General features: G+C 47.2%; 1 protein-coding gene across 1 annotated transcript in view; it reads left to right on the forward strand.

Annotated features, from left to right (window-relative positions):
* The window catches only part of LOC146821651 (uncharacterized), a 2,850,214-nt gene that overhangs the window by 957,990 nt on the left and 1,868,765 nt on the right, over positions 1 to 23,459 (forward strand). Inside the window, exon 5 of the mRNA XM_085609890.1 lies at positions 18,698 to 18,771. Within this exon, the coding sequence (XP_085466016.1) occupies positions 18,698 to 18,771 (74 nt within the window). The remainder of the gene's footprint in view (positions 1 to 18,697; positions 18,772 to 23,459) is intronic.

Consider the following 23,459-nt stretch of genomic DNA (forward strand, 5'->3'; position numbering starts at 1 on the left):
TTAGTTATTTATTTTTCACATCTGGAATGTTTTATTTCTCTCCACCCTGAGGCTGCACTTGTGTAAGAAAAAGACAACGTTTCCAGCAAAAATGTTTTTCTTTCTTGGATCCATTTCACAGAGGAGTAAATAAACGAAAGAAGGAAAGAGAGGGTAATACCCGTTTCTTGAAGTCTCGGTTTTCACTAACTGACTAGAGGCCGGCACCGTGGCGTGCGCGCATAGTTTAATTTATGGGGACTTGGGAAGGCCGTGCGCGCAGGAGCACCATTTTATTTGCGAAGACTGAAGAAGTTTGCTTGCAGGCGCAGCTGTCTCCCTCGCTGAGAGTGAGGGGGCCCCTGGAGCGTGGGGGCCCCCCCGCACCACGGGGGCTGCGGGGGCCTGTGTTACGCCCCTGGTGGTTCCATGAAAAGGTTGAAAAGCGTGGGCAAAAGGGAAGAACCTTGCGGTACTCCTAATGTGACTGGTACTGGGTTGGACAGGGATTGATTGACCTTGAATCTTTGAGATATATTTTGGAGGAAAGAGGTAAACCAGGTAAGCACAGATCCAGATATTCCCATTCTGTGTTTCAGAAGTTCTAGCAAGTTGTCGTGTTTAACGGTGTCAAATGCCGATGACAGATCAAGTAAGATTAATAAACAGGCTTCGTTTTGGTCCAGGATTTTTAGAGTATCGTCAATTATGTGTGTCATGGCTGATTCAGTACTATGACCAGCATGGAACCCTGATTGGTATTGGTTAAGCAGGTTGAATCGATCGATGTGGTTGCTAAGCTGGGTGTGAACACATTTTTCCAAGAGCTTGGCTAGAGGGGGGATGTTGGCTATCGGGCGATAGTTGTTTAAGTCTGCTGGGTCAGCCATAGGTTTCTTTAGGATAGGGGACACCTGCCCTGTTTTCAAGATTTCGGGGATGGTTCCTTGAAGGAGGGAGGTGTTTATAATCTTGGTCCAGAGAGGTTGTATCAGTGGAATGAAGTCTTTTAAGTAATTAGCAGGGATCGGGTCTGTGAAGTGGCTGGAGGGGTTCAGGGCGGTTAGCGTTTTTAGTACAGTACCTTCACTGTAAATGTTGAATAATGACCAGGTTGCCTTGTTTTTAAGGTTGAATTTTGTGGAGCATTTGCCTGGGACACCTGTCAAGGGCAGTGTGGCATTCTTTAGCATGTCCGTACGGGACAAAAGGTCATTGTGCAAGTCAGTCTTTATGGATTCTGATTTTGTAGTGAAAAAGGAGGCAAATTCCTCACAATTGGGTAGACTGTCAGGTATAGTCTTGGAGTGGTTGGGTGCATTTTTGGTTTGGGCTTTGATCAGATCGAATAGTTTTTTGGAACGGTTCTTGGCTTGGTCTAGTTGATTCCTGAAGAAGTCGGTTTGAGATCCTCTGATCCTTCTGAAGTAGGAGTTTCTGGTATTTCTTAATAGTTTGAGGTGGTCTGCTGAGGGTGCAGATCTCAAACGTCGTTCAATTACTCTAAGTGAGCGTCTGTCTTCATTTGGTCTACCATCATACCAGGGTTTTGAGACTTTTAAGGTGGTTCTTTTCCATTGTGGAGGGGCTATTTTGTCTAGTAGGCTGTTTATGGAGTGGAAATAGTGGTTGGTCAGACCTTGAACATCGACTAGGTCTTCCGGAAGACTTAGGATGTTTGGATTAGAGGATGCTAGTAGGTTGGCGCCGACATTTTTCAAATTTCTCTTACAGATCTTTGTTCTCAAAGGTTGTGTCAAAAGTCTTTTAACTGATACCAAGACTTGGAATGTAATGATGTGATGGTCCGACCAATCACAGGGGAGGATCGAGTCGAGCTGAGTGGCGTCAACCTTGGAGATTACTAAATCGAGGGTTGCGTCTTTGTCGTTTGTGGGACTGTTACAGATTTGGTTAAGATTAAGGTCTGAGAGGAAAGCTTTGGGGCTGTTGACATCAGGGTCATTCTGGTCATCCCAATGCAGGTTGAAGTCACCCAGAAATATTTGCATATTTTGTTGCCGTCATTGGTAGCTAAAATATCCATGAGTTCTATGAATATGATGTTATCTCCTGGTGGGTGGTAGAATGTGTGTAATGAACATATTTGTTTGTTGTTACTAGAGATGTTTAAGGAAAGGTATTCACAGGAGGATGGTGCAGGGGCATTGGAGTTGATCACTGTTAGATTGCTCTGATATATGCAGGCGATCCGTCCACCCGGCCTATCATTTCTGTCGAGTCTAGTAATGTCATAGTTAGGGGGTACTAGTATGTCGAGGGTAGGTGTAGAAGAATCCTTTAACCAAGTTTAAATCAAGATTAGAATGTCTGGTTCGTTAGTGAGTAGAAGGTCAGCTATATCGTCCGCGTGTCCATATGCGGACCTGCAGTTTAAAAGTATACATTTTAGCTGCATCTTGGTGGGTTGGGATGTGAGAGTGATTTGTGTGAGGTTGTTTTCAACTATGCCTCTGGGGTTGTGTCTTGTGGCTCTGTGTGAGTTGATAGGGATAGACTGGATTAAGGCGTCTATATTTAAGTTATCTGGGTGCAAAGAGTTATGTGAGAGGTATGATAGCTCGTAAGATCAGAGTAAGGCACCTAATTCTTTAGATGAATAGGAATTTTTCATCCTGATTGGGCGGGATAAGGCATTAGGGTATGGCACTGTACTCCATTTTGGGGGCTTGAGATTTGGGGCGTTTACGTGTATATGATGGCTGCGATTAGATTTTGTGATGTGTGGGTATGTTCTGGAATCATGCTTGGGGCGCGGGAGCTTGGATTGCTGTAGAATCAGGTTGTGTAGGGATTGGATGTCCGCTTTGACCTGTTGCAGTGATAATATCTTGTCAAGTCTGGGGTCTGTAGTAAGAGTTGCCATATTTGATGTATGGATTGTGGGTGGGGGCGGAGTATTTGTGCCTTGTGTGAAGTTTGTGGGGGAGTCATATTCAGGATCCTTGTATTGAGTTCTTTCTGCGGGTATGTTGATGGAGAGTGGTAGTGTAGAGGTTGGGTGTGGTGGTGTCTGGATGTGGGTTATGTAGGGGACTGTGTTGGTATAAGTGGGGACAGCGGGAACAGTTGGGACGTCGGGCTGATAAGGGGTTATATGTGTGGTTGGGACCGTGTGAATAGTCGTGTTGCTGGGGGAGGGGTATGAATAGGGGAGCTGAGAGATGGGTTGGCTGAGAGGTGTGGGCTGGGCGCTGGGAGTAAAAGTGCGGGGAGAGGGTGGGGGTGGTAGGGCGGGGTGGGCGTTGATAGTGTGTGTAATGGTAGTGCTAGGGGGCACAACAGGTATGAGGTGGTATGTGTTGATAGGCTGGGTGTCGGTTAGGTCTGGGGTGGGTGTATGCGTAGAGAGGGACAGCTGGGTATCATGAATTATTTGGGAGTCAGATTGGGAATTGGAAGTTAAGCTGTGGTTGGCTGGTGAGGGGGGATGTGTTCTTATAGCTTTTTCTTTGATGAGTGGAAAGATATTATCTAGTAGGTTGAGGTTGCGGTCCGATGATTGTATGAGGATGATCCCATTATGATAGATAGTGATAGTAGCTGCTGCATTATAGAATGGGGATGGGAGGATAGATAGTGTGTATCCGTGTGCTGTTTTCCTCATGTTGGCGACCTTAAAAAGAGCGAGAAAGGCTTTTCTTGATTGAGCTCTTCTCTTGGTATAGAATATGATGTCATTAGTAATGATCCCTTTGTTCATTGAGTAGTAGGGATCAGAGATTGTGGACGGGAAACGTAATGACTTAGACAGTGAGACACAGGGTAGGCAGGAATAATGGGTAACATGTTTAAGTAACTTTTCCAAGGGTGAGGCTCACCAAGTTGTGGGTGGAGTGACACCTTAAGTTCTAGCTGGCGCTTGACGAGGACTGTCATGCCTTCCCTTTCCTCTTATAGGCAAATGGCTCTCGAGAAAGATATGGGATTGTCGGGCTGGAATTTACCGGGTACTGACATGCATTTCCTCACTCGCTTACTAGGAAAAGAGAATTGGCAAGAGGATTTGATCTTATAACTTTCTGTAGTTTATCACCGCCCAGCTTTGGGGTGAATCACTCTCTAGGGAACATAATAAAGAATTGCTAATTGCACACTACTGAGCCCAGGGTTTCTCCTATTGAGATGCTCACATAAGATTATACAGGGATATTGATGAGAATGAACGATTTTTTATTTCACATGTATTATCAACAATATGTCAGGAAACCCATGTAGGATGCAGTGAAATTACAAATTTAAAACATCAGTCCTTGGTTTATGGGTGATGAATGACTTCTAAAATGATGTCACCTTGTGTCCTGAAAAAAATTATCTCGTAGGGGTTGTGTGTGAACAGGAACGTAAGAAACAATTGGATTTGGTCTGGTGACAGAGACGAATGTTTTTACATGAATAAAATGAAGTTTAATGGATTTCATAACACATCAAAGGAGTGAAAGTAATGGTTTCACAAAATAATCTAATTTAAAACATGATAACATGATGATACATATATGAACATATAAAGAAATATTTAGAAATGCATTGATCATTATTACCTTCAGCTGTTGCCAAAGAAAAAAAGATTAACATTAAATGATAAAAAATGAGAAATGCATTGTGCAAAAGTCAGTGCTAATTGCATAAAGCAAAATCAGTATACGTCACTAACAGTGTATGAAGGAGCAATGTATTTTTGGCAACCTTAGTTATGTCTATGTAAAACTTCTCGAATTTATAAAGTTGTTTGGTTTTCATTTCTACCTGAAAACTTTGATTTTAACTATACCTCAATGTTACATGTAATTTTATTTCATTCTAAAAAAAAAAAAATGGTTCTGCATGAGTTATACATCCCACAAAATAGTTGGGACTGAAATAATGATGCCATGATGGATACAAACAGTGCACCGCCTCGTTTGAATGTATGCAAGGTTTGCATATTGCATTCAGTTCGTGGCTGTACAGTTTGGAATGGGGAAAAACAAGCAGATAATGTAGAGTATGCCAGAGTGCACAAATACCGCATCATTCTTTTCACCCAAGATTTGCGACCTCCCCTGGACACTGATGTGCCTTTACAGCGCAAAAAGGAGTTTTCCCCAAATCGGGATTTTTTGCTATTTTGAGATCGGGGCCATGGCGTCCTTCTGTACAGTGGCAGTGTGCACAGAAAAGCTCAGCTAAAGATAAACAACAAATGAAAAATTCTGCAAACATTTTCCCAGGTGCATACAAATTATTTCCCACACGTAAAACTGCAGAGAAATATTCTTGGTATCTTCCCCAGCATGTCAGGGATTGCAGAGAGTGAAAATTATCTCATTTTGCATTGTGAATTACTTTGCAATATGAGTAAAAGAGTAAAAACTTTTTGGGGAGAAGGCAGAGTTAAACCGGTAACTAATTAGTAATCATTTAAAGGGTGAAAATCACAAATGCTCAGAGCTTTCACTGGCATGAAAATCCCTCCACACCCCTGCTATCTACACATGCACTCCAGTAGTGCACTTGGACACAAAGGAATCATAGTATAGTGAGCGTTAACAGTTTTTTGGTTTGTTTGTGTTATGTTATGCTTTGCCTTCCTTCCACCAAGAAGGAACAGCTTTTTTGAAATGGTAAAAACCGTTCAACAGTTTTTGTCCTCACAATCTCTACAACATTTGGGGAAAAACAGGTTAAACGCCATAGTAGTCCAATTAAAAAAACACTCCATTTTTCATACTGTTTGTTACGAAAGGCAGCCCTGTCGTAGTTTCTTACCTAACATAGCCCCATGCACCCTGTTTTCAGGTGGCACAGCTGCTAAATCAAGCATATCAAGCTTCCTTGGGTTTAACAGCATGTTGGACAACACCCAGGATTGCTCGTTCCCTCCACTCTCTCACACAACTGCCTCCTCAGATGCCCAGGCGCTGAATGACTGGGTGCAGAATTGGGGTCCAGTCATCCTCTAGCGTAACAAGACTGCCAGGGTGTACTCTTTTTATTCTGCGCCTCATTCTCTGTACATGAGGATTCACGGGCTGATCGGTACGCTGGACCTTGCCCTTTGTGTCACCTGCGTTGACTACCTGGGCCGCACTTACTCTAATCACAACCCCCAATATTTACAGTTTGAGGGGGATACTGGTGTCTCCCCAATGCCTACATGGTGCCTACAACCGGGCGCGCTGAAATATCCACCCTTCTGTTCCTCTGTCGTTGTGGCCATTGAAGGCTATTTTGATCAAAATGCATACTGTACTACTGCTGCGAGATCTACTGAGTGGGATCCCTTTTTTAGTGACACTGCGGGGACACTGTATGGAATTCCACTGCAACTAGACACTGACATTCTGCGTATACAGCGCCAGCTCCTCCGCCATGACGGTATAACTGTGGCAGACCCGGCCGAAGGCTACAGGCTAGTGGACGTGACACGTGAACACATGGCTCTATTAGAACAATTGCGATGCCACAACTACACCGCCCACTCAGCCAAGACCCATGCTGTGGCTGATAGGGTCGGATCACTCCTAGCATCGCGTAATACGTTAAGATCGTCTCAGCTGGCCTTTCCTGGTGCTGCGCTTTGCCGCTGGCCAAATGCTCTACACCCAGCGAGGCATTCATGGTGAGCTAGTGCATCACTACACCTCCCTTTATCAATCGGTTGCCGCGGCTTCCCAGGAGGATATTGCGTCTTTCCTGGCTGCTGATCCTCCCTAGTATCAGACCAGACCAGACCAGAGGGAGGAATTAGATGACCCCATCATGCCATTTGAGATACGAGAGGCAATACGGGCATTGGCGACTGGCAGGAACCCTGGTCTGACAGCGGAATTCTATAAGGCCTATGCTTCACAGTTGACCCCCCCCCCCACCTACAGTCACTGAATGTGGAAGGACTGGAGATCTCCTGCGTCCCATTCTTTCTCCGCGAACCGCTTCTCATTTCTGTACCTAAGCCAGGCAAAGATCTTGAAGCCTTGGGTTTGTACCAGACACTCCTGAATAGGGACTACAAGATCCTGGTGAAAATTCTGGCAGACCGACTGGCGTTCCGAAGTTGGTACAACCGGACAAGAACTGGTATGTTCTGGTCCACACAACCTCACTTAATCTGCATCAGTTTTTCCGCTTCACAGACCATGCCCTTATCAAATGGCCTCATGCTGGCTGTTTGGTCCTTGACCTGGAAAGGGCCTTTGATTCTTTAGAATGGCCTTTTCTATTTGTGGTGCTGCCCCAATATGGTTTTGGAGACAGAGTTCTGAGACTCATTCGCTTACTATATACACTACCATTGGCCCATGTGAAGACTGGCTCCCTCATGTCCGTTCCTATCCTTATAGGCAGGGGCACGCAAAAGGGTTGTCCGCTCACCCACTATTCATCTCCCTGGTGGTGGAACCGTTGGCATCTCACTTGCGCTTGCGCAGTGTTGAATGGGGTATACCCCTAGGAGATGGTGTTCACTTGATGTCCCTCTGTGCGGATAAACTTCTTATCTACTTGTGGGACTTTTCTTCTATCCCCGATGTGATTACTCGCACTCTTGCCACTTTGATGAACTTTCTGGCCTAAAAGTCAACTGGGCCGAATCCTGCCTTTTCTCACTCTCCCCGACCATTCTTAGCCCGGATATCAACCTGCTAGCTACCCCCCTTGCCTGGCAACTCAGTACATTCAGATATTTAGGCAACCAAATATATCTTTCACCTATAGATCTACTCGACGGTAATTTTACGCGTGCTGTTGTCTCCTACGAGCCCAAATGGCCTTCTGGAGGACCATGCCTCTCCCCGTCGCAGGCAAAGTGGCTCTGCTTGAGATGGTCATACTCCCCAACTTCTGTACTATTTTTACAACCTGCCCTTGAACATACCATACATGCCTCTTTCTTCTGCTCCTTCGATGAAAAGGTCTGAAACTTCACTTGGATCACTTCCAGGTGTCGTGTAGTACTCCATAAGCTTTACCAACCTACAGACTGCGGGGTTTGGCGGTCCACAACTTTGAACAATATTATTTGACATCCTAACTTCAGTGGGTAGCAAGTTGGTTCACTGCTTTGCAACTAGTAGACACTGCCATGTTGTTGTCAGCTTGGACCTCGGCCAGAGTCTCTCAGTTGTTCCACCTCTGTGCCTGGCCACCAGTGCCCAGGCCGGAACTTCTGTTAGTGGCGCATTGCTGCTTCAGACACAGCCTCCAACTCATGAGGCAGACTACACCTTACGCACCAGCTTTAGCACTCTTCAGCACACTGTGCGGGCAGCTATATAACATCGCAGTACAGCTGACCGCTTGGACTGCAGCAGGAGACCAGTCAGTGGGCAACCTCTATATGGATGGTGAGCTTTTGCCTTACGAGTCCCTGGTGAAAGAGGACGGTCTCCCTCCTGGTCAGTTTCTTCTACACACGTCATTAATAGGGGCACTGGGGCAGAGATAGGGAGACATGGCTTGAGAGCCCCCTATGCACCTAACTATACAGTACCTAGGCCAAGTTAGGCATTTGGTGTGCTCGCTAGCTGACTCTTCACGCTCACACACTGCTCCACCTCTTGCATCTCTCCGCGCACAATGGGAGGCGGACCTCTCTCGACCCTGCACGGACAGGGAGTGGTCAACCGTATTGGAGGGTCCTACTTGCATACCTCGCTATACCTGTTTTTGTTTGATTCAGCTATACATCATGCTCAGGGCCTACCTCACTCCTGCTAACATCAACATATACTTTCACTACACAGACACTGCCTGCCCCCGATGCAGGCTAGTAAATGCGGATATCATACATATGCTGTGGGCATGCCCTCACTTACAGTGCTATTGATGGGGAGTCAGGACCTGTTTAGTACACTGTACTGATAGAGCTCTCTCTCATGCATGGAACGTGTGTGTGGTCTGTATCGACCAAGCAAGAAGCACAAAGTCACATCCCATTTCTTAGATCTGGGCCTAATGTTGGCCAAACAGCTAATCACATGCAAATGGAATTCATCTGATCCCCCACACTTCACAGCCTGGATGCAGTCGTTCACCAACTGGGCGTAGGTGGAGAGCGTTGCCTTGCATATGGAGGATGCCATGGGGCTCCGTAAGCACCCATTGGCCGGTAGCTGGGACGTCGTCATGGCTGATTGTCCACACTGATATACCTGACGCTCCCCTATCGTCAGAAGCCCATTGCCCTGCTATAATGAGGTGTGAGGTGGGATACGGGATGCACTGCCCCCTGTCGTCACTTCCACTGCCAGGTTTGCAACAAAGGATGCGCACCCCTGCCTGATACTGGGCCTGCTGGCGGGATATCTGGGGACAGCCACAAGCAATCCAGTTAGCAACTAGATGGGTGGTGTGGTTTGTTGGTTGGGTGTGTAGGGAAACTAGGGCTTACGTGACAGTTACTACTAAAGTTCTTCTTTTTCAGATGTTCCAATTGTTTGTTAATTGGGATTCTTAACTGTTTATTTCTGCCATTCCGTATTACTGCGAACAGTGCATGCTAATTGGATGTAATTTCGCAGCTATACTGCAGTGCCTCATCTTGGGGTTCATATGTATGCCTTCTGTCAGTTTGCTTCCAATTGACTCTACAGGTACTAAATACACCACCTTCAGTCTCTACTCTGTATAGCTAACAATACAACCCGCCATGCTGTTGTTGCTCTCGCAAGAAATAAACTAAAGGAGGGCCCTTACTCTGCGCCATCCGGTGACGTCATGAGTATGCGCGCGCGGGGTGGCTACCAGCCTAAGGAAAGCGTGACTCCCCAACCCGCGCCCCTTTGAAGCACCAGTTACCTTGCCCCTGAAGTTCTAGGAGGGGCCAATGGCCCCTCCCCCTGGGCGGGCACCTCCGTAGGATGATGCCCGCCCCCTCAGACCTTCAAATAGTTGCTCACCGGTCATGACCTTACCGCATGCCCCTCATACCTAATAAATACGACGACCTAAGGAAGAAAATTCTAAAGGACAACTACACTGACTAAAAACACAGGTCATGTACAACATCATAAAGCTACTAGGGAAAGAAAAGGCCTAAACACGACTGCAACAGTTTACACATAATCCAAAATCAATCGCTACCTAGGGAGAAAAAGGGCTACAAAAAGCATAGTCAAAACATAACTGCACAATACCATATTGATCACTACAATGGGAGAAAAAGTCCTAACAGAACAACCTCATCAGAAACTAACATTTCATGACAATTACCCGCGCCCAAATGCCCGCTAGTTGGGCTAACAACACATCAACCACGTACTCCAGGGATGGTGGGTGGGGAAAAGTTATCAGCCCCGAGCGCCGGGGCACGTCCTATGTGGGGGAGCGTCCAGGGAACAAGGGGGTCACCTGGGCGCTCCCCACCGCTTTATCCCCCCCCCAGTGGCCCGCCCCCCTCCCTTCCGACCCGGATGTCGATTAACGACATCCGGGTCATCCAGGCAGCCAATCGGCGGTAGGGCGCGCCCCCTAGTGACGCGCCCCACCACCGAGTAGTCCGGGGGGAGGTCGCCGCACAGCCATGCAGGCGGGGGGGCCAAAAGCCCCCCCTTTCCAAGTGGTCTGTTGGGACAGAGCAAAGGCTACTAGCCCGACACGGAGGAAAGACATCCCCAGTGAGGTGGTCCCGCGGGCAGAACCCACTGTCCTTTCAATGTGTTTGATGCAAATTAATGTGGAGCTGGAGACCAAAGCTACACATGAGGAACCCAAGAGGCGGGAAGCTGATGTTAAAAGACGTGATCACAGATATCCGGTCAGTGCTTATTTTGTACAAAAAGAAGTGCCAGGGTCCTGGTCAGGAGGCCTCTGGTGCTTGTACAACCCAGTGCCCCTGCCTATGCTGCCAATGACAGTACCAAGACCACTGCTAACAGTCACACTCCTACACGTGTGACCATTCTGACTACTCCGGGCCGCCAAACCTGTAAGAATGGCTTGGGCCGCAGCATGAGTCATTTTCAATATATATTGAAGTAATAAAGAGCAGTGGCTCTGCTCATCCCTAAATTAGACAAACAGCGCCACCATGTGGCAGATTGTCCTAAGTGCCGGTGTTGACAATTAAGTGCCGGTGCACCGCTCGAACCACCAGCTCAAATTAAGCATTGCTAGCTGTGCTCACTTGAAAGTTGTTGCCCATCTCCCTCCCAGAGCCTCGGCAACTGCATCACTCCAAGACAAACTCTCTCCTACCTTGCATATTGCCGGTGTATCAAGTCAACCTCATGGCAGTCTAATATGTGCGCCACGTAAACGTCAGGTAAGAGCCGGCATATTATGTTGAATTGATTAACATCACCACGCACAAAACTGGTTCAGCAGCCCATCAAGCAGCCAATGTGCCCGCACTGTCCTCGCGGCAGGCACTCTCCTTGATGCGGGAGGGAACTGTCGCTCCTGGCTGTGATTGCTGCCATCGAATGAATGGCTCTGCTAGAAAGAGAGGGAAAAAACCTGGCGGCTTCAGCTTCTGCAAGATCTCTAAAAGAGAGATCCGGGGCGCTCCTGCCGCCTGAGTAACAGCAGCACACAAACAAGCTGAGAGGCAGGCCTGGACCTAATTGGCCCGGGTGTCGATAAGTTTCAAAGCGGCAGCAAGGATAAAGAAACATCCTGTCCCAAAACCAGCCGCTCCTGGAGACAGCTGGAGTCACAGTTTGATCACACCGGGATGTTTTGGGGCTGTAAAGACATCCCTGAGGGAAAGAGAGACAGGTAGGACAAGCTGCGGTGCTGCTCGCTTCCTTCAATGCTGTCCTGGATGGACCCCACAGAAATCCAGACAGACAGAGAAAGAGGACTATGTGGTGCTGTGAGGGCGGGGCTGGGCTGCTCGGAGCACTGCAGTCACCGCGTGAGCGGCCTTAATCTGAAGCAGGTGTCTCATCCATAAGGGGTTTCATCTCGAGCAGGCAATTTGATGTGTTAGCGTTCTAGTCTGAAAGAACCAGTCTAAAGGCACCACTGGGACACTGCTCTTTTGTGGGGCCCCTCCACCCCTAGCACAGGCATGTGATTGTTTCCACCTTATTAGGCTGACAAGTGGAACAAGGACCTCATTCATTTTTTTTTCTTTAATTTTAATTCTGCTGCATAATTTTGTGCCTTTAATTTGGAAATAGGTTATGCCGGTATCTATACTGATGTATCTTGAAACCTTTTTTGGGGGCAGCGAAGCGCTGCGCGCAAACCTCCGGTGCAGTGACGAATCTGTGACCATTTACATCAGCAGGGAGTGGAGGTGGAGAGCAGTGTCGTTTCGTTTTGGCCCTTGTAAAGTAACCTTTTGCTAAGCAAATGTGCAGTGAACAACAGTCATGATAGAAAAACACCTTGATTAAGGCCATGTTTGTAGGAAGCTAATACTCAGCGCCCCAGCCTGCAGGGCTGGACTGGGAACTCAAAGCAGCCCTGGAAATGTTGTCAGACCTAACCACCTAGGGGGTGGGAAAGTGAAACACTGCTGCTTTTGTTACTGGGGGCCGATAGTTCAGCACTGCTGCAAAACCGGCCCCCTGTAACAAAACCGGCCCCCACCCTTCCAGCCCCCCAGGGAAACGCCCGATGCCCGCTACGGCCACTCCCGCCCTGCCAGCCTGTCAAAGTATTCCAAAGTGAATGTAAGTTATGATGTTGTGAATCGGGTTCATAGCTTATGTGGGCATCAGGGCCCAAGTAAGGCATTTTGTTTCCTTGGCCAGGATGACCTTCAGCCATTGTCTCTCCTCGCAAAAAACCCATGATCGCTACACGTGCGAGCAGAAAAACAACAAAAAGGAGGGAACTTAATAAGGGAGAGTTACCTCTGACACCCCCACAAATTAACAAAATACCAAATGAGAGGTAACCCACCAATGACAGTACCTCGTTTTTAGAGGGGCGGTTTCCTCAGGGGTGAAGCTGCAGGGGGGTGTTACGTTCCTCTAAAAAACATATTGTGTAGTAAATAGTTGTGTACAGGTGCTTTCAGTCGGGTATGGTGAGGTATCTGTCGGAATTCACCCTGGGTTTTGACATGACCACGCTGACAAAAACATGCAGACACACACGCTCTCTCGTGTCTCTGCCTTAAAACTTGGTCAGTCTGAAAACTATTGTGTTTTAAGTTCCCCTAACAATCCACACTCCTCTGTTTCTACTGACTCTTACTCCCCCCTTGTGTCCTGCTTCTCATAATGTATTTTAACAAGATTGTTGGGAAATCTGAAGCTAACACCCCCTAATCTTGCTGACCGAGCTACGCCCCAGGAATCCTGTTCTTCTAGCGGACTCTCGCCCACACATTTCTATGTGGCATGCTTCACCATCAGGTCCTCACCCAGTACTTTTGAGGGCAGTTTGTCTCGGCATCACCCTCGGGCCTTTTTACTGGTGACAGTCTTTACCTACCCTGGTTTACAACAGTCTTTTTGGACGCTGTTCCATCACTATAAAGGGCTTTTTGGGTTTTTTGTCTAAAATTCAGGGTTTTCTTTTGTTCAGCAACCCTTTCATTTGCAAACAGGAAAAGGCGAGGTCTAGTGGCTCGAGCTGACACCTTTGGAACATGGTCCATCATTAGAATTCCCGCTTCGGCTCAGCATCCTGTGATGCGGGCAAATCTCTCAATATCCCTGTGCATAAAAAAAGCAAGAAAAAATGTGTAGCTTGGTCTTTCTGCTGTAAAGTGCTCCAATGCCCTTGGGCCTGTTTCACGTTGCAAAAAAACTGCAAAAAAAAAAAAAAAGTATTCATCTTGAAAGCACCTTAGCGTGATGCTTGGGAGGCACTATAAGTAGCTAAGTGTGCGCACACTCTACAAACAATATTGTGAAGTGCAATGAATATTTCATGCATGCGCCTGATGCGTCTCAATTCATAATCAAGTATCACAAAACCTAATGGATTTTAGATGAGGGATAATACCGCACTAAGTCACTGTAATGAACATTACAAGTAGGGGGGTGCGTGTTTTCCAAGAGCGGCTGCGTCTCATCCATTGGTCCTGCTTACCTGAGATGCATCTATTCTGGCCCTGGGCATCTTCATTGGGATAATGAGGTACTTGCTGTGGCCGGGAGAGATCATTTCCCTGCAGGTGGAGCTGCCATGAAGCCATTATACCTGTTTGTCATGCGTGTAACCCCTACCTGGCTGCTTCTCCAGACCCGCCTGAGGCGCAGGTAATTGGTGATGCTTGCAAAGCCATGTGTCAACCGGTCACCGGATTCACTGGATGCATGCTTCACTGCTCCTCCGGCATCTCTAGCCAAACCAGGTGCCTAGAGGCCGCGCAAAGCACTCTCAGGGGCATTACTTGCTTCCAAAAACATTGTGCCAAGACATTGTTTTCAACGATTCCATGTCTGGGGTGTGCAGTGTGCAAATCCCCCAGTAGTGTTGTTTGCATTCTGCATCCTTTAGATTCGAAAAAAACATAAAAACAGGTATTAGAATGCAAAGATGTGTTTAGATCTTTGCACTGTAAGTGGCAGCCCACACAATTCCTTGAAAGGAAGGATGAGTAGGCAACATATCACTTAGAAACAATATCCTTCAAAGATTGCTTTCTAATTTACATGTAAGTAGTCTATATGATCCCGTGGCTGCATTACCTGGGGGAGTTCATTCATGGAGGCGGGCCTCGTATCCTTGCCAGGCAACTCCTAACATGTGTGCCCTATTTGGAAGTACAAGTACTCACTGTTCATGTGTACCGTATGTATGAGTACAACTGCACACTTATCGTGCGTGCCCTATACCACAGTACAAGTGCACATTGTTCATGTGTGCTCTGTGTTTGAGTACAAGTACTCACTGTTCATGTGTACTATATGTTGGAGTACAAGTGCACACTTAACATGACTGCCCTATACCAGAGTACAAGTGCATATTGTTCATGTGTGCTCTGTGTATGAGTACAAGTACTCACTGTTCTGGTGTACCATATGTCGGAATACAAGTGCACACTTATCATGCGTGCCTTTTTACCACAGTACAAGTGCACATTGTTCATGGTGCTCCACGTAGGAGTGCAAGTGCACACTGTTCATGTGTGCTCTGTGTATGAGTACAAGTACTTGCCGTTCATGTGTACCGTATGTCGGCGTACAAGTGCACACTTATTGTGCGTGCCTTATACCACAGTACAAGTGCACATTGTTCATGGTGCTCCACGTAGGAGTACAAGTGCACACTGTTCATGTGTGCTCTGTGTATGAGTGCAAGTACTCGCTGTTCGTGTGTACCGTATGTCGGCGTACAAGTGCACACTTATTGTGCGTGCCCTGTACCACAGTACAAGTGCTCACGGTTCATGTGCGCCCTGTGTATGAGTAAAAGTACCCACTGTTCATGTGTATCGTATGTGGGTGTACAAGTGCACACTTTTCATGCGTGCCCTGTACCACAGTACAAGTGCACGCTATTCATTTGTGCACTGTGTATGAGTACAAGTACTCAGTGTTCATGTGTACCGTATGTCGGAGTACAAGTGCACACTTCACATGAGTGCCCTATACCACAGTACAAATGCACACTTTTCACATGTGCACCCTGTGTATGGGTACAAGTACTCACTGTTTATGTGTGCCCTATTTGGAAGTACACGTACTCACTGTTCATGTGTATTGTATGTCGGTTTACAAGTACACACTTATCATGCATGCCCTATACTACAGTACAAGTGCACACTATTCATTTGTGCACTGTGTATGAGTACAAGTACTCAGTGTTCATGTGTACTGCATGTCGGAGTACTAGTGCACACTTATGGTGCGTGCCCTGACCCACAGTACAAGTGCACACTCTTCATGTGTGCCCCACGTAGGAGTATAAGTGCACACTGTTTATGTGTGCTCTATGTAGGAGTGCAAGTGCACAATATTCATATGTGCGCTGTGTATGAGTACAGGTTCTCATTGTTCTTGTGTACCCTATATCGGAGTACAAGTGCACACTGTTCATGTGTGCCCTGTATATGAGTACCTATCCCCCCATTTCATGTGTACCCTATATGGGAGTACAACTTATTGTGCGTGCCTATACAACAGTACAAGTGCACACTGTTCATGTGTGCCCTGTATATGAGTACCTATCCCCCCATTTCATGTGTACCCTATATGGGAGTACAACTTATTGTGCATGCCAATACAACAGTACAAGTGCACACTGTTCATGTGTGCTGTATGTAGGAGTACATGTTCTAACTATTCATGTGCCATCTATATGGTAGTACATGTGCAAACTTATCGTGCGTGCCCTATACAAGAGTACAAGTGCACAATGTTCATCTGTGCCCTGTGTAAGAGTACAAGTGCACACTGTTCATGTATGCCCCATGTAAGAGTACAAGTGCTAACTGTTCATGTGTACACAATTATCGTGCATGCCCTATACCACATCACATTCATGTGTGCTTTATGTAGGAGTACTAATGCACACTATGCATGTGTCCCCTATGTGGGAGTACAGGTGTACACTGTTCATATGTCCCCTCTATAGAACTAAAAGTGCACACGGATTATATGTGCCCTAAATAGGGGTACAAGTGCACGTTGATTATGCATGCCCTATACAGTACAACAAGAGCACACTGTTCATGTGTGTTATATAGAGAAGTACAAGTACACTCTGTTCATGTGTGCCCTCTGTTGATGTACAAGTGCACACTGTTCATGTAAACCCTATATGGGAGTACAAGTGCACACTTATTATGCACGCCCAATACAGGAGTACAAATGCACACTGTTCATGTGTGCCTTATGTAGGGAGTACAAGTGCACACTGTGCGTGCCCTATACAGGTGTGCAAGTATACCCTGTTTTATGTGGCCCTACATGGGAGTACAAGTGTGCACTGGTCATATATGTACGAGTACAAGTGCACACTATTTATGTATGCCCTATGTCGGAGTACAAGGGCACACTATTCATGTGTACCCTATAAAGGAGTACACATGCACACTGGTTGTGCATGCCCCATGTAGCAGTACAAGTGCACGCTGTTCAAGTGTGTCCTATACAGCACTACAAATGCACACTATTCATGTGTGACCTATCTGCGAGTAAAAGCGCTCACTGATCGTCCCTGCTCTTCACAGAACTACAAGTGCACATTGTTTATGTGTGCCCTATATAGAAGTACAAGCGCACAGCATTCATGTATGCGCTATATAGGAATACAAGTACAAGCTGTTTGAGTCTGCTCCTGTGTTGTCGAGTATCTTGCACATCATTAGAGTGGCAGTCTCACCTCCCACTCTGTGGAAGACACCTCAGCCTCTGTGTCATTCCTTTTGCACATAGATAAGTTGTCCACATATAGGCTGCATGGCCCCAGCGACATTGCCTAGATATGCAGCAAGACCCCCCCCACCACCACCACACACACACACACACTTTCTTCCTTGACAGGAGCCAGTGTCTTCCCTCGCGGGAGTCGATAATTGCACCCACTATGACGTAAATCCTGGAGAGGCCGCGGCGCTCCACTGTCCATCTTCCTAAATGCTAAAGGTCTATTCTATTGGTCATCTAACAGTTGCTAGTTTTAAACTCAGCCGGCGCAGTGGGAGGAATTTTGGCAATTCTGCGTTTTTCTTGTATCGCATAATTGCGGATAGATCAAATTGACACAGCTCTGCGGGCGGAATTGAAAATTATGCAGTGCTGCATACCACTCGGAGCCCATGCATACTCTGCAGTGATTCAAAGTTTTAATCCCTGCTGAGTAAGTGAGGGGTGGGCGCCGAGTGACATGTAGTGGTTTCTAAAGCTTAGAAACTGCTGCGTACCACTCGGCACCCTTACATACTCGGCACCCTTACATACTCTGCAATGACTAAAACTTTTAACGCCATTTGCGTTGCAGCGCGTGCAATGTAATTCGTTTTATTTATGTATTTATATACTTAACTCCGGTCGGCCCTATCCTGGATTTTACTACCCCCCACCGCCCCCAGCACTCCCGCCAGGAGCCGCAACTGACGATATGGAGAGCTCTCTGGAGGGCCTATGGGATCCTATGGCAATAGGCATGCCAAAATTGTGTTATTGCTTATTTCTCTGATGCCAGGCACACGATTTATTTAGGCACATATGTGATGTGCGTATGGGCAAAAAGAATCCTTAATTTGCCTTAGGCCACGCCCACATCCAAGAAGGTAATGTTCTCTTGCCACTGAGTGGGTGGTAGCTGTGCTCTCTGGCAGCAAGTATTCCAGATGGCACGGTGCAAATGACGTACTGTGTGCCAACATGCATTGTCTTGCTAATACAGGTGAAACTATCATTGCGCTCAAATGGCGCTTGTGCTTATCTAGTCTTGAGTTGTTGAAGACGGACTCAAACATTCCCTTGCATAACTAACCTTTGATGGACATGCTTATTAGGGCAGACCCATGCAAGGCACTAGGAGCAGTTTGTTATAGGGTCTGTGCGTTACTGAGGCCCATGGGTCATATTCTGTTTCTAAATGTAGATGCTTGAAACGCATATTTAGGTCACCTAGAAGAGATGCCCTCTTTGCTGAAGACGCCTCGAGGGCGCTCCTCTAAAGGACTAAGCATTCCAAATGAAGCGTATGCAAATGTTTCCATCGCCATCATTCTTTTTGTTGTGTAAGCAGATGGTTTGTTTTTACACAGCGCCTGCTTTGTGAGGTTTGAAGACCGTGTATACAGTTCTCATTGACATCTGCAAATAGGGCTAATTGTTTTTTTTCTCTTTCAACTTAGGTTTCCCAAATGAGCCGGCAGCAAAAATAGCCTTGGACGTCGTGAAGCAGTGGCTGCGGGAGAACCACAGTGAGGTAGGAAGAGACAGGCTGGCTTGCGGTCTGACTCCCCGAGGATGCTGCTTGCCTGCAAGTTACCAGAATGCAACGTGAGGCGGCGCGCGCCGGTGAAACCTGGCCCGCCCCGCTAAACACGGGGTCAAGTTAATGCCAGCACAGTGGCGACAGCGCATTATTTAAGGGGTCGGAATACAAGGCCGGTCGCAGGGTAGACCTTGTTCTGAAGTGAAAGGGAGAGGTTTAGAGTTTCAAGTGATGCTGGAGATGGCAGCGTTTCGAACGACACTGGGAATTTTCTTCAAATGGCTGTATTGGGCTGTAATGGCTGCAATGGTGATGTAGACAAGACCGTATTCGCCATATTACGGAAGTGCCGTCCAGTGCCTCTGGCGTTTGCTCCTGCTTTCTGTGCTTTGGGCGCACTTCCGTAATCAAGGGGCCAAAGATGCTTGAGCTGTCACACTGTAATACGCGTTGCATAGATGCATAAGGCGCAGAGTGAATTCCAGATTTTACCTGGGAGAGTGGCCAATACAAAACAAGCATTTACAATGCAACGGTCTCGGCATTGTTAAAGTTAGAGCTATTGGCAGTGCTCATGACAATGCCGTTTCTTTAAATGTTTTAAAAACAAAAACAGAAACAAAAGTAATGTCATGAGCAATGCCAATAGCTCTAACTTTACCAATGCCGAGACCATTGCATTGTAAATGCTTGTTGCTAATAAGACTGTGTCTTAACAGGGTTGTTCACTTTCTTGTCGCTTACGCGAGTCAGGGTACATTCTCTGTGAATCTTCCGGTTTGTCCCGGCGATGGACTGTCTGCACAAAGCACCTTGCACTTTATCCTCGTCTGCAAATTTTATTCAACACTGAGGTCTGCTTATATTTTACCACGTTTGAGGCAGGCAGATTTAAGGCAGTGCAGGATTGTAATTGAGGTTTTGCAGAAGTCATCTACTGAGAGGTTATGTTACTCGATTGCAATGTTTATACAACGAGTGATACGTCTACGTTCTACACATGCCCCATGAAAGTGGGCACTTTTGTTCATGACTCTTTTTGTTAATATTGTATGTTGATTTTATATACTGATCTTTTGGACAATGAATCCGAGAGACTTTTTTCAAGGCTAAAAGGGAAAACAGCACTTTTTTTATTTTTGTACTCTAATACATTGTTTTATTATTCGTACAAGGTACATTATCATATTTTGTTACCTGGCGGACTCACTGAGTTTACTGTTGGAGGATGTGGTTGTGTAAGCAGCAAACATGGCTATCTCACTATATTGCACCGTTACCTCTTTTTCCTTGTATGGGGGGAGGCAAGCAAGCAAACCAGTGACTCACTGCACAACCCCGCCAAGTAACAGTGGCGGGAAATAAAGGAAGAATCATCCTGGAGTGGAGGTCAATCACCTCAGACAATTGGATATTAAATATAATAAAGCATGGATACTGCATATAACTCAAGCCCCCCCCCCCTTCCGTTTCCCCTCAAAAAGAACTGCAACTGGATCAGAAATCCCAAGAACTCATCAACAACGAGCCGTAGGTGGTTAATACGCTGTACATCGTGGTCGATCTTGTCTGAGCTCTGCCGCTGCCCAGCTTGTAATCCGCAAATCATAGGGATCCAGAAGTCCCGGAGCTGACTGCTGTCTCCTGCTTGCCGGCTGGCTTACCGGGGGCCCCAAGGCTCAAAATTTCCCCTTCCCTGGCCCGAAGAACCTGAAGTGGCTCTGGCGATAAAATGGTCTGCACACCACATACCAAAGAAGCAACTGGGAGGACACCCGCCCCTCTCTTCTTGCGCTGCCGCATGCGGGATAGAGGGCATCTGTGATACTTCACTGCCACCCAGTGGAGTGCAGCAAATGCCCAGAGACACTCCCCCGCCATTACAACATGTGCAGTGGCGCAGGCACCGGGGAGCCGAGCCGAGGCGTGACACGCTCCCCTCTCCCTTCTCCTCGTGCTACCAAGGCCAGAGGGATGGAGGCTGGTGGGGCTCGCATCTGTCCCCTGAAGACACCCCGGGGGCTCGGAGACAACGACCTGCTGCCTAAAGCCAAAAATTGGTGGGGGGTATCCAGGACGTGCATTGCTGCGCCTCGCACAGGAAGACAAGTGCGGAGGAGTGTACAGGCACATAGACTCTGCCGCCAAGACACACACTGAGGCTTCTGACTGGGGAGGTATAAGATGTGAACAGAACTGTAGGCTCCCAGAGACTCCTGCGCTGCTCCCTGGAGGCTAAATTACAATCATGTGGTTTTCTGATCTATTGTGTGCTGCTCACCCCTTTGTCCATGTGGGAGCCAAGCAACTGTTAGGGCAGGGCAGAAAAATTGGTGACTTTCTGTGGGTTCTACAGGTTCATGGGCACCCACAGGCTGATTGAGAGGATCAACGTGACGTGCCAGCCCCACTGACTGGATTTCACAGTCCAACAGCGAACGCAGCTTCAGTGTGAGCCTGGAGATGCTACGGAGCTGGGAGGCTGCTCCTTGCTGTGCGGAAGCTGGATTCACGCACAACAGAGCGCTCCTGTGACTGCTGACGACAACAGCCAATGACTACACTGCTAACCTATGAAACATTGATTGATTGGAGTTCTCCCACCAGACAAGGGCATGAGGAAGTATGAGGAAGGATAAACAACCTGGGCCCAGGCATCTCCCACTCGGCGGATTTCATTAGACAAGCCGAGGGCACCAGAACACACCACCGCCTTTCTCCGAGGCAGAGCAGAAATGCCTCGGAGAAACGCAGCGTCCTTTTCGGATTCGGGGGCGTGTTTTGCTGTTGTCTCCTCCTTGAGACTTCTTGCAAAAAACACGCCCCCCGATCCGAAAAGGACGGGGCCTGATTTGAATGACTGACCTCTTCTCCAATGGCTGGCCAGCATTCAAGAGGCCAGCCAATGGAGAACAGGGGAGAAGAGGGGCGGGTTCAAGCCCCTCTTCTCCAAGTCATTAAATCTCCGACTTCCGGTTCTGCCTTTCGGCAGACCGGACGTCCTCGACCTAAAAAGGTTAATTGAGAGGGTAGTATCCTGAACGGCGTTCATTTAGGAGGTAGCACCCAGTTAGGGCGTCTGCCCTTTGAGCGGGGGCATGGAAGAAGCCTAGGATCCCTCAACCAACCCCGCCAACCCCCCCCCCCCCCCCCCCCCCCCCCGGATGGGCCAGCCAGTATACACAAGAGGTAAAACACAGAGTTGCAGTTTGATCCGCGACTTCGTTTTCACGTTGTGCTCTCTCAATACCATATCCTTATTCAGTGAAATGACACGTGCTGGAAAGAGCATATTTTTTCTGTAATTAGACCCACAGTCCCCGTTTGTGGCTGAGACCATTCGCCCAGATCCATTGTATATCACTGGATGTTTTAGCAGGAAGTGTGATGCATTGGGTAGTGGATGGAGTCACTGATGTGTTCAATTTACCTCCACCCTTGGCATTGCTCTTTTGTTGCTGGGTGCTTATTTGGACAGTAGCATCCAGAAGGCTTTGGGGGAAGATGGACAGAGACTTCTCCCGCTTGTAGCTATCAGTGCTTTTAAAGCATGCGTCAATCCAGCTGCGCAGGGCGCCCTCAGCTTTGTTCTCGTTTTGCTCGGGACTGCCCTAGGACCACGTCATCCAGGAAAGCTGTGAGGGAGGCCTTTCCAGCTTGTGAGTATTAGTGCAAACAAAGCATGCTTTAATCCCACTCTGTGGGACTTGCACAGATTGCGTCTGTGCAAAACTCTGGCCGGCCATGGCCTGTCATTGGCCTGAAGGATTCGGATTAGGTTCACTCTCTTGGTGTTTCATCCTTGGGTCAGCACAAAGCCACTGCCCCACCAGTCCCAATATGTTCTGTAAAGAAGCTAGTGTTGATAAATGTTAAAGGGAAGTGGTTGGGGCACTAGACAAGGAGAGTGCAGCGACTGTATCCTGTAATAATGTTCTACAGGCCGATTACCCTGCATCTGTACGACAGGACATTGCACCAAATCAGTAGCATTTCTCAAATATGAATACAGGCTGTTAGTAGAGAAGACTTACCTGCACCTGGCTAGATGGGGCTGTAGAATGTGAGTGTTTACAGATAGCGGACATTTGGTGGATAGTAACTCACAGGTTTCACAGATTTTGTTAACTACCCATCCTAAACTTTATAATTTGTGAGAGAAATTAACAGTCTAGATCCATGCTCAAGTGAAATAATCTCTTGTAGGAGTTTTATCAAGTCACAATACCTGGCACCGTTAATGAATCTATGCATTAGAGTGGAATATTAGGGAATATTGATTTGCCTTCGATAACTCCGGTGACGATCCCTCCTCTTCTCGGATCAATGCTAGAGCTCCTGGTAAAGTATCTGTTAGCTCTGGAATTGTGGATTACAGTGGTGATGAATTGGAAGCTGCTTTGATCACCAATTCTGGATATTTTACAGTTCCCATCACACGCTAGTCCCCGTCTAATAATATTTAAAAATGCCCCTTGTGTACCTAACAACTCTAGTGAGAATTTTCTTCCGCTAAGGAATGAGGCGCGTCACTGGTTTGATTCTTGGTTAAGGCAATTAGGGAGATGTAGTGTATATCATGAAGCTGTTAACATGGTTAGAAGCGTGGGATGGCTTAGGACGCAGAGTTATATGAATAATGGCGGCTGCATTGTCGATAACTTTAAACAGTGCTCTCA

The sequence above is a fragment of the Triturus cristatus genome, chromosome 6 (genome assembly GCF_964204655.1).
Source record: "Triturus cristatus chromosome 6, aTriCri1.1, whole genome shotgun sequence".
Lineage (NCBI taxonomy): Eukaryota > Metazoa > Chordata > Amphibia > Caudata > Salamandridae > Triturus > Triturus cristatus.